We start from the raw sequence: 16,717 nt of genomic DNA on the forward strand, positions 1-16,717 counted from the left end.
TCACAAAACAATATATAAAATATAATAAAAATTAAATTAAATATAAATTAAAATTTAATTTTTGTTTCGGTTGAATTGGTCCAAAGGTCAGTCGTCCTTCTGTCCTTTGTTCTCTTTTGGTCTTCAATCCTTTCTGAGAATGTCATTTACTCCAATGGGTTGTTAACGAGCAAAAGACACTTCGACACTCAAGATTTAAAAAAAGGTTTAGATTTAATTAGGATAGAAGAAGAAGATTGTACTTGAACATCAATTATATATTTATATAATACTATATTTTTAGGCAATCAAACCCAATAATCAATAATTAATACTGTATATTTTGTAAAGAGTAAGACAATTTAACCTATTAATTAGTGCAGTATATTTTTAGGCAATCAAAGATCAATACTGCATATTTTGTAAAGAATAAGGTAATCTAACCTATTAAAACCTGTTAATTGTCCATAAATGACAATTAATTATGATCGGTATACTTCATATAATACAATTTTAATTAAATTTAACCTTGTAAAATATAAATTAATGTTAATTTTAATTAAATTTAACTTAATAAAATAAAAATTAAATTTTTATATTCAGTTTTTACGAATATCGGAGTATGAATAATATAATACCTACATCCGATTCATTTATAAGTGGATATTAAAATATCAGTGAATTTCGGATATTAAATTATTTTTCTATCTTTATTAATTGTTATTATTAATATTGGACTTGCGATAACCTTTTTATATAATATACTATTATATTTTTGATGTTACAAATATTCTGTTATAAATATTCTGTTACTAATAGAAAATTGTCTCAATACACATAAAATTCTGAGTGTATCCCACGATCCCTCCAGTATCTTCTATGGCTTAGGGTTTCTCCACGGGATCTTCTTTCTTCATCCTCCTCTTCGCTCACCCAACGCTTCCTCACCCTCTCCGCCGGTACCTCTTCTCCACTCTTTTGCCTCCCCTCCCCTGGTATTGTTCTCCCATTGCTTCACGTTGAATGTACATTTTGTTATATTGGTCGAATGAATTTATGAAGGATTATTTGTGTCAGGTGCTTGCCTTTTTGCTATTGATTGTGGGTGCATAACCCTCGGGTGGGTGCTATCTGTAAAATTTATGTCTGTTTAAGATTGACCTACAACGTGCAAATTTAAATTTGTAGGTTGTTCCCATACCAGCTCTAGTTGTTAAGAAAAATAAAATTGCGATTGTGAACTAAAATCCATAATGTTCGTCTTCCTGATTCCTGATGCTTACTGCTCAATACACAGGATATATTTACCGCTACTTTTGACTTCACATTTGTTGTCCTCACTGGAGTTTTATCTTTGTTGAAGTGATATGCACATATTTTGCTAACATTCTAAATTTTTTTCATATACTGTTTATGGTTTGGAGGCATTAACACGCCTCCAAATTGCTATATAAATATATCTGTGTGTATGGCTTCAATGTTAGTTATCAACTCTACCTAGATCGATTACCTTTTGTTCATTGTTAAAGAGGTTCCATTTAAAGATGAGTCGGAATTTTAAAACAATTTTGCTCCCCAGCCTATATGATGGAGTCCCAACCCGTTTTAAAAAACATTTGGTAACAGGTTTAAAACTGAAATTTTTGTTATTATTAGAATATAAGTGTTAATGTAAATTATCACATTCAATAAAAGTAGGCAAGTTATGCAACATATAAGTGAGAAAAACCCACAAATATAATGTAAAAAAGATTAAGTTTGATGGTGGTGTGAAACATAAATGGATTCTCGGTATTCAATAATATTACATTATTTTGGCTCAGAATAATTCCTTTACTATTAAAGATACAAACACACGTGGTTTAAATCATAGAGCAGTGGTTTCTCGTTTGGAAGAAGAGAGGTAGTTGGTTCAGGCAGCTTCAAGAAACACAGAGAGGTAATAAGATTTGATTACCTTAGAAAGCTTGAAAAGCAAAATGATTTCCTGGTCTCTTAGTTGCAGAGAATGATTGGTGTTAGTTGAATGCCAAGTTCATATGCCGAGGGACGGAGAGATTAGTAGTGTTTGTTATTTTGGTTGCGCAAGAATAGTCCAAGTGAAATGGGTGAATGAATAAATTGATTACCTTTTAGGCTGGCAGGCTGTGAATCAAGTCAATGATAAATAAATTATGTATATATGCTCTAATCTTTGGTAGTATTATACCTTATTTATACTGTTTTAAACCAGAATATATTCTTATCAGAGCCATATATACATACATATACATACGTAGTTTATGAAATAAAATTAGAAAGCAAAGAAAAATAAGGTAACAAAGACTTGAATAAAAATTAACGCAGTGAAAGGGTGACAAATGTGAAAGTAAAGAAAATTTATATTTCTTTAAAGTGTTGGAAGCGAAAATGTTTAGACCCTTCTAAATAGATGTAGAGGAATTTGGAGGGTGATTAATCATAGGTCATTTACAGTACTTACCAAGATTGATATCATGATCTTGGCATAGTGTCTATGTATTTTTGCTGCCTCACATTCTTTCAGTTCTTGGATTTTTCTTTAGTTGGCCTTGGCAATTCACAAGGCCCATGAGAGGTTGGTTTTGTGATTTATGACCGGCATTTTCACTGCCATTGGCCCTTTTTATTGTATTTCTTAGTTCGTTCTTTCCATTTCCACTTGCACTTGAATCGTATTTCATTATCCTAAAAAAATATTCATTAGCACAAGGGTTTTGGTTTTCTCATAATCAATGTTCAATGACATACCGAATTTTTTGTAGTAAATTGGTGTAGAAATGAATTCTGCATAGTTGTTAAATGAAAAACCTCTGCACTATAAACCCATGTAGCGAATAATAGAGTGCAGCAAGTAACATAAGACGATACAGTAACAGTTAAACAAGAGAAGAAAAGAAGTTTGCTTCCACCCTGTCCTGCACTGTGTTCTGCATTGCCAAACATAAGCCATAACTAATTATTACTTTTCCAGTTGCATGTTTGGCATTTTATGCCATTGGAAGACAGCAGTGATAGCAGATCCTACTAATGTCAAGGGATTTTGAATTTTTTGTCTGAGTAAATGGATCATTAATTTCAGCATATTTTTCTTTTTGTCTTTGTTCTAGTACATTAACTTATTTATTATAATTATAAATTAGAATGTAAGTGTAAGTTTAATATTAAATATAAATAAGAAAGGTAAAATAATATATAAATATTATAACTATTCAATGTAAAATTCGAATTGTTATATCTTTTACGTATCTTGAATGGCTAATCGAATCTATCATGAATTATAAGATATACAACTTTAATAATTTAAAAAATAAAATAAATAAAATGATTACAATTCACTCATTTTTATATAAAAAATAAAAATGCAATAAACATTGTATACTAATGTAAACTTATTTTGTTTTCAAATAATTAAATAATAAATCTTTAATAACGACTAATTTTATATAAAAAATATAATAAAATAAATATAGAAATAATATATACTATTTTAAATAATATTGTGAAACTTTTACAAATGAAATAAAAAAGAAATTAATAAAGAACAATGAGAAAATAAATAAATAAATGACACTTATATATTAATTTAAACAATAATTAATTTTTTCCTAAAAGATTATATTAATGTTTTATAAAAAGTAACATATACATTTCTTAGATAAGTTAGTATCATTTAAGCACCTTATTATTCATTAAAACTGTCACTAGAAAAAAAAGATGAAAGAGCAATTAATTCATCAACTCTCTCTCGGATCATCTTCCTCTTCACTATTTAGTATTCATCTTCCTCTTCGTGGGTTAAAGTTGTTTACCATTCTCATTATTCATATTCTCCTTTATCTGAATTTACTATTCATCTTCTCTCATTTCACATGTTCATTTTATCTCTTCTTATTAGTTATTCTTTTTCTACTCTCTCTTTTTATTATTTGACTTATTTGTTCTATTATCTGATTTTTTTTTTCATTGTTCATCTTTTGCACTTGGTCTTTTTTATTGAACTTTATCTCCTATAATGATTTTTTAGTTGAACTTCTCTATCCTATATCTTCGTGTTTTTTCATTTTCTTCTTCATGAATCGTCCATGGCGGAACCAAATCATGAATCACACAATCCATATTTGATTCACCTTATTGAAGTTGCTAATCAAAATACAAAATGGTTTACCATATGACATGTGAAGAATTTTGTAAGGAATCATGATTTGAATATCTCAACATCTAATTTCGTTGGATAAATAAAAATTTATTTCTATGGTTTAAAAAAAGTGTGTGAGTGTGTGTGTGTGTATATATATATATATATATATATATATATATATATATATATATATAAAAGTATTTAAATAGTTTTTAAAATAATAAATAATAATAATATATAGAAAAATGAAAAATAATAAACAATTTATTTTTATTAGAAAATTAGGAAATTAAAAAATTTACAACATTAGAAATTTAAAAAATTCAAAATTTAAACTAAAAAAACAGCAAATAGAAAAAAGAAAAAGGAAAAAAGAATAGAAAGAAAATAATAAGAAATGAAAATAAAATTTATTTAAATTTTTTAATAAAAAATTAGCTAGTTTTTTTATTTCTGATTAGTAATCCCATTTTTTTAAAACAAAAAAAAATTCTTACATATCACTTAGTTTTGTTTTTTTTACACCTACCTCATTTTATTTGTGCATCTTTTTCCAATGTGTTTGTGGACCGATGTGTATTCTTTTTACACCCCTTTGGTCACCCTAATGATTTTTGTCAGACTAGCTCTCTTTCATTTCTTTTTACACTCCACTTAAAATCATTCCCACACTCATGAGGTGCCACGCGTCTCATCACATTTTTCTCTTACACATGTTAATTCCTTTTCCTTTCCCTTTGACACTTTTTCAAACTTTTTCCAATCTTCTACGGCAACGTGGCAGTCACACTCTTCATATCTTTTCGTTTATAGCTTTCTTTTCGAAAATATGTTAGAGAGGTGTGAAATAGGAGGGAATGTTCATTTTTGTGGCTATATAAGTCCTAATGTTAAGGGTCCTGGAGTTTTTGAAAAAAATCAGAGAAGGAAGGAGTGAGAAGAGTTCTACAGACAAAGAACAACAATTGAGGTCTGAAAATTGTACAAGTTAGAAGTTGAAGAAATCACTGCAAAAGTTTCTACTTACCTTTTTCATTTTATTCTGAAATTGAATACCCATCCTAGAGCGCCACTGTTTCTTTTTTCCTTGGCGTGATAATCTGTACCTTTTTAGATATACTTCTTAAGCCTTTCAATCACTATAAGCGCATATGTCAACATAGATATTGTTAATTAAGGAGTAAGTGAAATGAGACCAGATCGATGTTGGATGTTATATGGAGAAAGAAAACATCATTTTGGCTGTAAGAGAAGAATATATGAATGAACTGAATATTAACCTTTGAAGTAAAGACCACATTGTCAATATTGTCATGTAAATGAGCAAATATTAGGATAGCAGATCAATCACGAGACAACATAGTCATAACATAAAATAATATTACTGGCATGAGTGCTTATGCTTAAGTTATATTGATAATGATTGGTATCATGATGAAATGCATGTGAAATATGTGACAAACTTTATATAACAAATTCTTTTTCACTTCCATAACTTTTTTTCTGAACTCCATAAATTTCTTTCCTATTTTATCCTTTTTAATTGTACAATCTGAAAGTATCTTTTATTTTCAGATTATACACTTAAGAAGTCATTATAGGATTCATTAGAAATATTTATAGATTATATATATATATATATATAATTTATAAATATTCAATAGATTGTAAAAATTTAATTGTGATTCAATTAAAAATTGTCAAGTTTATTATTACCCTAAATTTAATTAAAGATTTAAATTTTAACTTGATTTAGTTTTTTATTTTTTTTCTGCGAACTAATTGGATGTCCATTTTTTGCTCTTTGCAGTTACGGTGACAATCTCACAGTTTGGAGTTTCAAATGAAACTGAGGGTTGTCTGCAGGAAAATTTACGACTACATACGCTATGATCTCAAAGAAATCGCTTTCCCCTCTTCGTTGCCGGACCCTCCTAACATGAAAAAGCGTCGCAAATTGACCAGGGATGAGCGTATCTGGGTATGGGTTTAGGGTTTACTTTCCCTCTAATTTTTACCCCTTAACTCAATCAGAAATAGCTTATTGTGGTTGACATACATGGTTTTAGGGTTTATTGTTCATGGTGTTTGTGGATTAGTTAATTGTCTGAGTTAGTAATTTAGAATGTACTGATACATTCAATGTCCAGGTTTTGAAGAGAGCTTCCAGGCTTTATGCCGCAAGCTGGGTTCGTGACATTGGTCCTGACCTTCGGCCAGACGATTACAAGAAGGATGACATGGCTGCTGAAGCAAATGATGAAAAGAGAACAGCTAAAGGAAAAGAACCCTCAACACTTGAGGATCTCGGTACCATCTTTTCTCTAGTTTAAAATCATTATGCTTGTGGGAATTGATGTCAAAATTAGGATTGTTATGATTGAAGTACAACGGTTCTTATTGCTGTGGATTTATTGAACATTAGTTATTCTGTACCTATACTCTTTGGTGTATCTAACATAGTTGAGCAAGCGTGAATTGTTGTAAACTCCCTCACATGTTTTCAATTCCAACTGATAAACTGTGTGTTCATCTAGTTATGTGAAGTACTTAATCAAACTATAATGTCTTAATGGTTTACATCGAGAAAAACCAATGAGGATGCTTCTGAAGATCAAGTCAGCAGTGCTTGCGGAAAAAAACACTTATGATTAGCTCGAACAATTAATAGAAGGTTTTCACCAACTAGAGTGCAACCCAAATTGAGTATAACTCTTTGTCGTTCCTATATTTTCTTCTCTAAACCTCTGTTTTCAGATTTTTATGCTATAACCTCTCTCTCCTTTCTTTTTTGGTTTAAGTCTTCCTACCAATTTTTTCTAGTCAAATTTTCCCTCATTGCTTTGAATAATGAGTTTTAAAAGGTACTTTTTCATTTTGACCAAGCACGTGCATTTTTATGGAAAATTACAGCCGTAGCTGCTAGAGGGGGAATGGAGACCCTCAGACCTGCTTTGCAGCGTGTGTACATGACCAGAGCATCTGCATACAGAGATGCTCTTAAAAGTTTCATAGAGGGGTACCAAGAGGGTGTTCAGCAAGTGATGGAGAAGAAGGAAGATTCCAATACGCAAGAAGATGCTGATCTACCCCCAAAAAAACCAACTTGAACTTGCTTGTAGGAAGGATGATACTTCTTTTCTGGTAGACCCACCAGTAGTTTGGACTAAGGCATGAAGTTTGACAGAAATTAGTGCCAGTCCTCTTGATTAAAAGGTTTTAATGTACATTTCACTAAACATAAAGAGTCGAATATTCCAAAGTGGGTGTATTTTGGATACTATACATCTATTAGTAGATCTGAATTTTGTTTTTGCAAATTTTGTTGAGTTTTTTAATTTTAGGTGCTTATTAGTGATTTATTATCTATTATCATTTATACGTGCGCCCCTGAAGATACACATGAAGTTATGGTTTCAATTTACTATTCAAGTAATCACATCAAGTTATGCTTTCTTTCTTGCCGTGCTTGATCCTATTATGTGAGAGATTTTAAGTAGGGATGGGGTGGTGGCGAAGTCCTTTAATTTGATTCTCCCCATTCCTGCTTATGGATGCATGGAATACAATCACTGTATGCATTTAACCCATTTCAAGGTCACTATTGTATGTTTGTTTTATTCACTTCGAGATATGTGAATTCACCTGCTAAAAGATGATATAATGAAATCTTCATATATGATTGACTCTGGGTTGGGTTGGACGGTATCTTTGTCTAATACTGTTTACTGGAGATCTTTTTATCATTTTTCCTAGGTAGAATTACTTTGGCATTCTACGATACTGCTGGCTATGCAGGTGGGCTGAATTATCAGCTGAATCTTGAGCTAGCGCTTCTACCTCGGTTTGTCATTTTTATTTAAAAATATGTATGTGGCAGACAATTTGGGTCATGAGATGCCAGGTTGAATAGTTTTGGCATTGTTGTGGAGAATGAGATGACTGAAAAGACTTGCAGAGACGAGACATAAAATTAGGTCCCCACAATATTATTGATTCCTTCTTTCGGGTGATAAGCCTGGTATATGGGTCTATTTCTTTATGAAGATTGCATCTACAGTCTTGGTCTGAATTATGGAGGAATAGTTCTTACTATTTCAGGTAAGAGTTGTATGCCTAACGTTATGGGTAGGAATTGTATTTTCAGCCTTCCCTCGTGGCCATAGTTTGCGGAGAATCTTTTATATCTCAAGTTTTGGATCACTAGTACTATAACTTGAAGGGCATGATTTACAAGATTGTCATACATTTTAGCTTTACTATTCTGTAGTGAGAATGAATGTCAGGATGAGCCTGTTGAGCTTTCCATGTGAATGGATGCAGGAAAGAGCATCGTTTTGTGATTAATCTGTTTAATTTTGTTTTTGGTAGTTCATATGCTGAAACGTGAGGCTTAGGTTACCGAGATGCAAAGGGAGATTTGGTAGGTGTTGATGCTAATATGAAGACGTGCTTTATTCTTCAAGAAATAGAGTTCCCACTTGTGCTCTTTATTCTAGAGCTCACCTAAAGGAGGTACAGTGTGAGATTCGTCCACCTCTCAAAGTAATGCCAAGTGGTGTGGCATAAAAGATACACAACACTCATAGTATTGCTCTCTTATTTTTCTCTTTAATGTCATCTGTACTGTATTACTATCTACGCATAACTGTATCACTCCTGCAGGTCAAAGCCTTTCATTTCTTTGATAGGCCATTATGTGTAGGGCAATGATAAACACCACAATCCGAGGACCCTCCCACTTGCAGAGCCAGTGTGAGCCACACAGAGAGAGATTGGATGCCTTCTCTTGCAGGAGTTCAATGGGTCTCTTGTGTAAATCTTTATGGGCCCCTGATAATCGCGTGACACACTATTTGATTACTCTTAAAGGTATTCTGCACTCCTGTCGTTCTTTAGCACAATTATTTTGCATTAACTTGGATGGAACTCATATCGATCATATTGATTGAAAGCAAAAAGGCTTTGTTGAAGCCACTGTTTAGGCACAGTGATCAGTTCATGCTCTTCTCTCTCCGCCCAGGTTCTCAAAAAATTTGATTATTCTGTTTCTTCTTCCTCGGTAAGATCCAAGGCAGGGACTTGTACTCGAGTTTTGGTAATTAAGTGTGCTGGATCATTGATTAAAAGCACTTCATTGAGGAGTCACATTCTCGTTTCCTCAGCACCTGCCCGTCGTCTATATAGGCAGTTAATTGTACGACAGCTAAAACTTCAGTCAGTGAAACTGTCTTTCTTCACCTGAAAATACCTCTGTTGTACCAGAAGTTTGGAACTTTTTTCACCTTGGATCCACATCACCTTAATGAATAATAAAACATTAGAAATAGCGTGTAGGTGCGGAGGAGCTATAAACTTGAAGAGAGAGGTTTAGTGGTGGAAATCAGTAAACTCCAGTGGACCAAAACTATTTCACTGATTGTGCCTTACCCAATAATCAGTTAATAAGCCAACAAAGAAAACCTGAGGTTGCCATGCGTCTATAGCGTTGAACTAGGCTTTAGAAGGTATTTGTAAGTTGTGAATTACACAATTAAGAATTTATAGCTGATATAAACAGCATTCAATTGAGCCGTACTGCATTGCCCGAGTGACATCCTGTTTTTTACTTGCTTGCTCGTTAAGGATATCCTTGTCTCCCTTTTAGTTCATGGTCTATATTCTCCGTTTTCCTATGTTTGTTTAAACATTTTACCCTAGTTACGTTGTGAACGTTTTTCTCTTCCCTTTTTATATCATTGCGTGTTGTTTATAGTTTGCGAAAACTTACATCTGCACACAACAGACCATAAAAAACAGGTCTGGCCACAACCGGGGTGGGGGTGGGGGGGACCATGGTCTGTTGACGTGCCCAAATTTATTTGTCTTCAGCTTCCCCAAATAAATGCATCATCAGATATTTCTACCTGAAAACTTGCATGGAAACAAAGTTTGAAATATCAGCTCTTAGCAAGCAAAGTCCAAATATCCCCCTTGGAATGATGATCATTCCTCTAGGCTCTAGCAGCTAATCTGTATCTGCGCATATAATATGGATATGGATTTTCTAAAATAAGTAATATTAGTTATTGATTATGCAGTCTTAATTTATGTATGGTTGAAATTACACACCTTGTGGGATTAGGGTTTTGTTTTTTGTTTGAGATTACTTATTTTATTAACATGCTTACTTTTAAGATAGCGGGATCCGTATGATATACGCCCAGTTGAGATGTGAGTACCACCACCACTAAGAGGTGGAAGCATATAGCATGTGGTTTTGTGTTGCTTAACTAGAGGAGTGGGCTTAGTAGTACGTCTTTGGCTGTGTTATCTATCAAGTCAAGTCAAGTCCACCCACCACCCACCCATCATACCCACCAATGCCAAATAGCAGCACACCATCTGTGGCACCATACCTTACCTCCCACGTATATTATGATGAGCCCTTGTGAAAATCTTGAGGCAGAATCCCAACAGTAGCAGATTGATTCCTCATTTCTGATTTCCAATGACCTAAAATTCTCCATTTAGCACTGGGATGACGTCACCCAGCTCTCTCAGTGGGCCCATCAAAACCTCTCCATACCTTACATTCTGAATCTGTCCTCTGGCTGCAGTCTCTTTTCTTTTCCCATCACTACTCTCCACCTTCGGGGTTTACTCATTGCTACTCTTCTGGTGTGAAAGTTTGGTAAGAAAATCAGGGATTCGTTTCTTTTTCTCCCTTCTAGTTTTTCTATCATTTTTCTTTCTGCCCCTCCCCTCTTCATTTCCCTTTCCCTTTCCCTTTTAGTCAGGGTTTGAGGGGAACCTGACAAGTGGGTTAATTGGATCAATTATGAGATGTCGCATCCACCTATCGTTGTCCTTGGTGATTTCTCTTCTGGTTGACATCCTGTTGCAATCACGCATTGACAGATTATGTTAATTCCTACTTTTCTTTTCCACTGCAGTTGAAAACATTTAAATAGTTATGACACATACCCCATATAAAGTAAGACGTGCCATTGATTTTATGAAGGAAAAAGAGAGGAATGTAAGGAAAAGAAAGGTATTGATCAGTTTATCTAAAAAGATCGAGTAAATTCAAAACATTTATTGGTGATTTTCATTGATTATCATGTGATGCTTTATTTTTCCTGCACGTATTGAGTATATGGTTGTGTAAAGTGTACATAATATTTCGACTGTTTCTCCGATGGGTGTTTCACCCGAGGACTCCAAAGTTAGCAACTCAATCAATAAATTTTTAATGGTTAGATTAGTGCCATTAAAAAGGAGGTATAAGGGTTTTGGTAGAAATTCTGTACGTGAAAAGTTATGAAAAAAATTGTTTAAAGAATCAACAGAACAATTTTTCCGGATACCAAAATATGGGCGAAGCAGGTAATCCCATGAATTCAGGATTCTGCAGTGGGATAAACTACTCCACTATGACTCGAAGAGACACTAATTGATTAACAGCTTTGTCACAATGGAAAGGCTAATTAACATGATTGGTTGACTTCCACGTGTCGCAGATTTATCGAGTCGGAAAGACAATCCACGGCATTCGTTATGTTTAATGATGAAACTTAATTGAAAGGTTTTCTTTCGGAGAGATTTAATTATAATCCGTTCTTCCCATATTTCAAACTTGCAATTGTATGGCTAATGGTTGGTAGACCACACCACCAAGTGCACATCAAAAAACAAATGAGATTACCCAATTAACTGTCGTCCACGGTTAATCTATTTGCACTCGTTGCCCTTCACCACTTAATAGTATAATTAAATAGAGAATGAAGCTAGCTCTGTCGGGGTAAAAGGAAACCAACAGTAGTTTTCCATCCATATTAATCCAAGATGCTGAATCAATTAAATGAACGAAGACAATCTTGACTTCATCAAACTTCACATGACTCAAATTAAGTCTACTACTCAATTCATGTTATATTCAGTTTTGGTTTATAATAAAATATGTAGAGCTTTTTAATCTTGGCCTTTTTAATATATAACGGGTGTAAGTTGTATGCATCGTCAGTGTAAGAATCTGGCACTGTCAATCAATAAAAAGTCAAATTAACATGAATTTTTGAGGCGATTATTGTAAGAATTAGAAGAAAAAAAAAACTTTAATTTGGTGAGATTTAAAGTCTGCGAAATGTATATACTATATATAATAACATGAGGGAAAATTGATGGAAAAGATGTTGGATGATCCATCTGGCATTCACAGCCTGGTTTATAATAAAATAAATATGCTGGAGTGAGAGGGAACAAGAAGATCCGGTAAAACGAATACAAAGGCATTTCCATTTGCATGCATCTCCCTAATTCAAGACAAGAAAGATCGTCTACAATCTTGAACGTCAACCTAAATATACTTAGAATATAAAGAGGGGTCGATGTTAATGGGAGGAAGATTGACTAAAAGTAATTAAGGGAATATCTAATAGTATTATTACGGTTGTTGACGTAGCATGTGGTAATGGTGAGGGGTGGAGGAGGAAGAAGAAGAAGAAAAAGAGGTTGTATGAGGGTGTAAGAGGTGGTGGTGGGAAAGTGTTGTTGGTGTTGAGGAGAGAGTGTAAGAGGATTGTGGCGTGGAGTTTTGGGAATCCTTATCAGGTTGGCATTCCATGTTCACCCCAAACAGCCTCAGCACCCTGCCACCTGAACTGTTCCCTCCCGGTGTCGTTTGGTTCTGTCCTTGGGACCCTCCACCTGTAAGCAAAAAACATTACAACACGTGCAAATGCCCGCGCTTTAATCATACACATTTCATGTTCCAATCAATTCTTTTAACCATATACTACAATATCATATTCAAATTCCGCCCTTCCGCCCCACCAACCCAACAAAAACATCTGCAAACCCTCCTATGTTAAAAATCTCATTCCTATTTTTCACCACCTTTTACTTCAACCATAACTCGAGCGTGCTCCTCACGCGGCACACACCCTCTTCTCTACGCAATCTCACTCAATTCCTAAACCAATCAATCAACGCTTTGTTACTTCTAACACTACATTATTATTTTTAATTCCAATCCAAAACTAAACCAAACAACGTACCTGGTGCTGCATGAAGGGAGTGAGGTTGGTATGGGAAAGGGAGCTGATGCGCAGGATAAGGGTGCGCAGAGTAGGAGGAGGGTGTTGCGGTGGTGGTAACGTTTGCGGGGGGGTTGGCTTGGCGGCGGGAGGAGTTGATGAAGAAGCGTTGAGGATGGGTGCGGTGTCTGTGGAAGAAAACAACGTCGCCAGCGTGGAGGCGTTTGTCCTTCACGTAACGGCTCCATCCTTTGGTCAAAACGTAACTCTGGCTACTGTTCCAATAAGAGTAACGGAAACGCCAGCACTTCCCGGACTCGTCCTCGAAACTCAGTAACACGCCCTTCGCGCTGTCACCGCACGACGACGATGACGACGACTCCAGCGGGAAGTGCTTCTCAGCGTGCTGTTTCGGGATCACCAACCGGTTCAGCTTTCCCACGTCGCTCGGCGTCAGCGGCTTCTCGAACATGGCTTCCTTCTCCTCCTCTTCCTCCGCCGCCGCCGCCGCCCCATCAACAGAAGCAGCAGCCTTCTCCATCACCTCCTCTTCTTCATCCTCCATCTCCTCCTGGTTGTCATTCAGGTTGAAACGAGGAGTGTGAGAGTTTCCCAGCCACGTTGCGGCCTGTTGTTGGTCGGTCCAGTATAGTCTGGCTTCTGGTGAGTAGTGGTTTATCGACATTGAGAGCTGCTGTAAAGAGAGAGAGAGAGAGAGAGAGAAAGAAGGAAGAAGAGAAGAGAAGAGAAGAGAAGAGAAGAGAAAGGGCGTGTGGTGATGATAATGATTATGGGTTCATTTGATGTGGAAGCTGGGGGAATCACTGCCTGTTTGATGGACCTAGCAAAGATATGACAATGAGAGAGAGAAAGAGTGTGTTTTTGAGAGAGAGAGAGAGAGTACGAGAGTACTTTAAGGTTATGTAATGTGCCAAGTGCGTTACTATATGAAGAAGAAGAAGAAAAATAATAAAAAGACAAAGTGTTTTTTTGGGTGTATCGAATTTCGATGCTTTTTTTTTCGGTTTCTTTTTAAATTAACGTTTTTTATTTTTTATTTGTTTCCTTGTGAACTTGGTGGTATATTATTAGGATGGTTACTTTTTCTGTTAAATGGAATGATAATGAAAGTGAGATCGCAGAGTTGTATTGTATGTGTTGTAAGTGAGACACGGTGAGATTTTTAAAATGAAATAATTACTGAATTGGACCGAACATGTATGTTTGTGAGATGAGAGAGAGAGAGAGAGATTGCAGAGTACAGGTGAATAATTTGGTGTAATTAGGGACATCCCATGTTAGTAATTTGGCTTACAAATCAAGTGATGGGACCCTTTCTCCCAACCCTCACCACTCATCATAATTTCTTTCTTTCTTTCTTTCTTTCTCAACCCTATCCATTTTTCATTTCTCCTTCTTACCACTATTGCTACTGTTTTCTGCTTTAAATGTGTTGTTTTTGGACAAAATAGTGTGAATTTGAATAACGGTGGCATGGATGGAGGGAGGGAAAAACTAAGTTAGAGTGGTCCACGTACGTCCTCCACAAGTTGTGTGTTGAATATGAATGTAAATGAATATAGGTGTGATTCATTTGAAGTCTTCTGAAAATGTATTATGGTGAAGATAATGAAAGAATAGTGTCGTGTCACGTGCATGACTTCATTATTGGTGTTTGGCCATTCTTGGTTTTCAAATTAAGGAACCTATATACATGAAATTGAATGCGTCATGGAGACACCCAAGAGAAGAAAACACCACAAACAAACAAAGGCATGGGAGGAGTAAAAATTTATTTCTCTCCTCTTCTTTCCACTTAGCAAACACTAATCAGATTTCATTTCTCTAATTAGAGAACACACAAATCCTGCATCATATTCGTGTTTCAATCCCCACCTCGCATGTCTCTGCTACACTCTCTCTCTCTCTCTCTCTCTACTTATTATATGGTCCTATTGCTGTCTACTCATCTTTATTTTTTTATACATACTTGTATATATAATAATTTCTTTACTTAGATTATGTCTTTTCTATGAGTTGGAGACAAAACCCACCTCAGTTTCCAGGTAGATTCAGACACCCTTTTTTGCCCTACAAAAGGTTTAACTCATTTGTTTAGTTTAACTATAATATATAAATATATAAAAAAGTTGTTCAGTGTTCTTTTTCTTTTTTATTTTATTTGAATTTTCAAATTAAATAATCCTCTTGTCGTCATCAGAGAAATATCTATGGCCACTGTGTGTTTTAGTTATATTTATCAGAAATTAGAAATATTGAACATTTTCAGGATTTTTTCTACGTTAACCTGATTAGATGTCAATGAGTCTTTATTCTATCAGAAAATAATGCACACTTGTTAATGCTCACTGTCATGTCACGAAACCTTGGATGCGACGGTCCCATAAACCAGAAATGCTTGGCGAGTGCAATTAATTCACACAAGGGACCATCAAAATGGCGGGTCCTGTAAAATGATGATATATACATGCTTAGTAAATAACAAATTTCCATGTTTTCTCAAAATTACTATTTCTTCAACTACTTGCATAATTAAATTTACAATAATAAAAAAAGACAGAAAGAGAGAATGAAAAGAGAAAAATATGATATATAATTATCTTCGGAATTGACTGAGAAATAAGAAGAGAGAAAAAAAAAATATTATTTTGTATAAATAAAACCATCCCAAAGATGTTGGTCGGCTAATTGCTGGAATCATTGACCATGAAGAAATTATGGCACTGGGCATGGTGAGAATCTGTCTTGTTAATTGCTGTAGTATATGACTCTGCAAAACATGTCAATATTTTTTATTTTATTTTTTTTATAAATTTCAATAGTTAATTTCAGGGGAAACTGTGATACAGAAGACACCCCCACGAGATTTTTAAGGAAAGTGGGGTAGGAACAGGCACATGGAAANCAAAAGTGATAAAATATATATACATTGATGTATTAACANAACTATATATATAAATTACAGCAAAAAGAAAACTGTCATGCTTTTATGACAGTATTTCGTAATAAATAATTCAGGTGGTGAGTAGTTAAAGTGTTTGTCTTTGATTTAGCAATGAATGAGTGTATGGGGAGAAGCTATCTGGATTTTGTGTTGTTTAAATTTATTAGTTTTGTGTAANGAAAAGGAAGTGAAAGAGATGGTATGATTGGTTTAACTAAATATTTTGTCTGATGCAAGAGAAATAAGAGAAAAACTGTTCCAGATTGTAATACTTAGTTCATTGTAGCAGTTATAAATTCNGAAAGCAACTTGTNAAGAAAAGGCCAAGAANAATGTANGCAATCTATTATCTTGATACGCATCCTACACTTTGAGTTTATCGTACAGAGAGAGATTAATAAAGAACTACTCAAGTGTATATTAACCCACCTTGTGCTTTGATTATGGCAGAATAATTAGCACACTTGTCAACAACTTTATAGCATTCAATTTATTCTTTATTACCAGTTTGAATTGACACTAATTTTGCTAACACATGCATATCCGTTAGACAAGTGCAGATTAATTGATGAAATTTGTGTCTAGAATATGCTAAAA

At 34.5% G+C, this 16,717-nt stretch overlaps 2 protein-coding genes across 3 annotated transcripts; one reads left to right on the forward strand and one right to left on the reverse strand.

Annotated features, from left to right (window-relative positions):
• Positions 1-807: 807 nt before the first annotated feature.
• LOC106757253 lies at positions 808-7,500 on the forward strand. Of its 2 annotated transcripts, none has more exons than XM_014639884.2 (4): positions 808-938; positions 5,949-6,119; positions 6,289-6,448; positions 7,052-7,500. In XM_014639884.2, the coding sequence occupies exons 2-4, from the start codon at positions 5,982-5,984 to the stop codon at positions 7,246-7,248; spliced, it is 495 nt and encodes a 164-aa protein (XP_014495370.1). In that variant the 5' UTR covers positions 808-938; positions 5,949-5,981; the 3' UTR covers positions 7,249-7,500. The 2 variants fall into 2 exon arrangements, with proteins under 2 accessions (XP_014495370.1, XP_014495371.1); XM_014639885.2 differs by having other exon boundaries at positions 816-974.
• A 1,691-nt stretch (positions 7,501-9,191) lies between these two features.
• On the reverse strand, positions 9,192-14,144 carry LOC106757438 (B3 domain-containing protein At2g36080-like). Its single transcript, XM_014640108.2, has 2 exons — positions 13,177-14,144; positions 9,192-12,826 (listed from the first exon to the last, which is right to left on the reverse strand). Exons 1-2 carry the CDS (start codon positions 13,838-13,840, stop codon positions 12,564-12,566), a joined length of 927 nt encoding a protein of 308 aa, XP_014495594.1. The 5' UTR covers positions 13,841-14,144; the 3' UTR covers positions 9,192-12,563.
• Between the last annotated feature and the right edge of the window lie 2,573 nt (positions 14,145-16,717).

The sequence above is a fragment of the Vigna radiata genome, chromosome 3 (assembly GCF_000741045.1).
Source record: "Vigna radiata var. radiata cultivar VC1973A chromosome 3, Vradiata_ver6, whole genome shotgun sequence".
In the NCBI taxonomy this organism is placed as follows: Eukaryota; Viridiplantae; Streptophyta; class Magnoliopsida; order Fabales; family Fabaceae; genus Vigna; species Vigna radiata.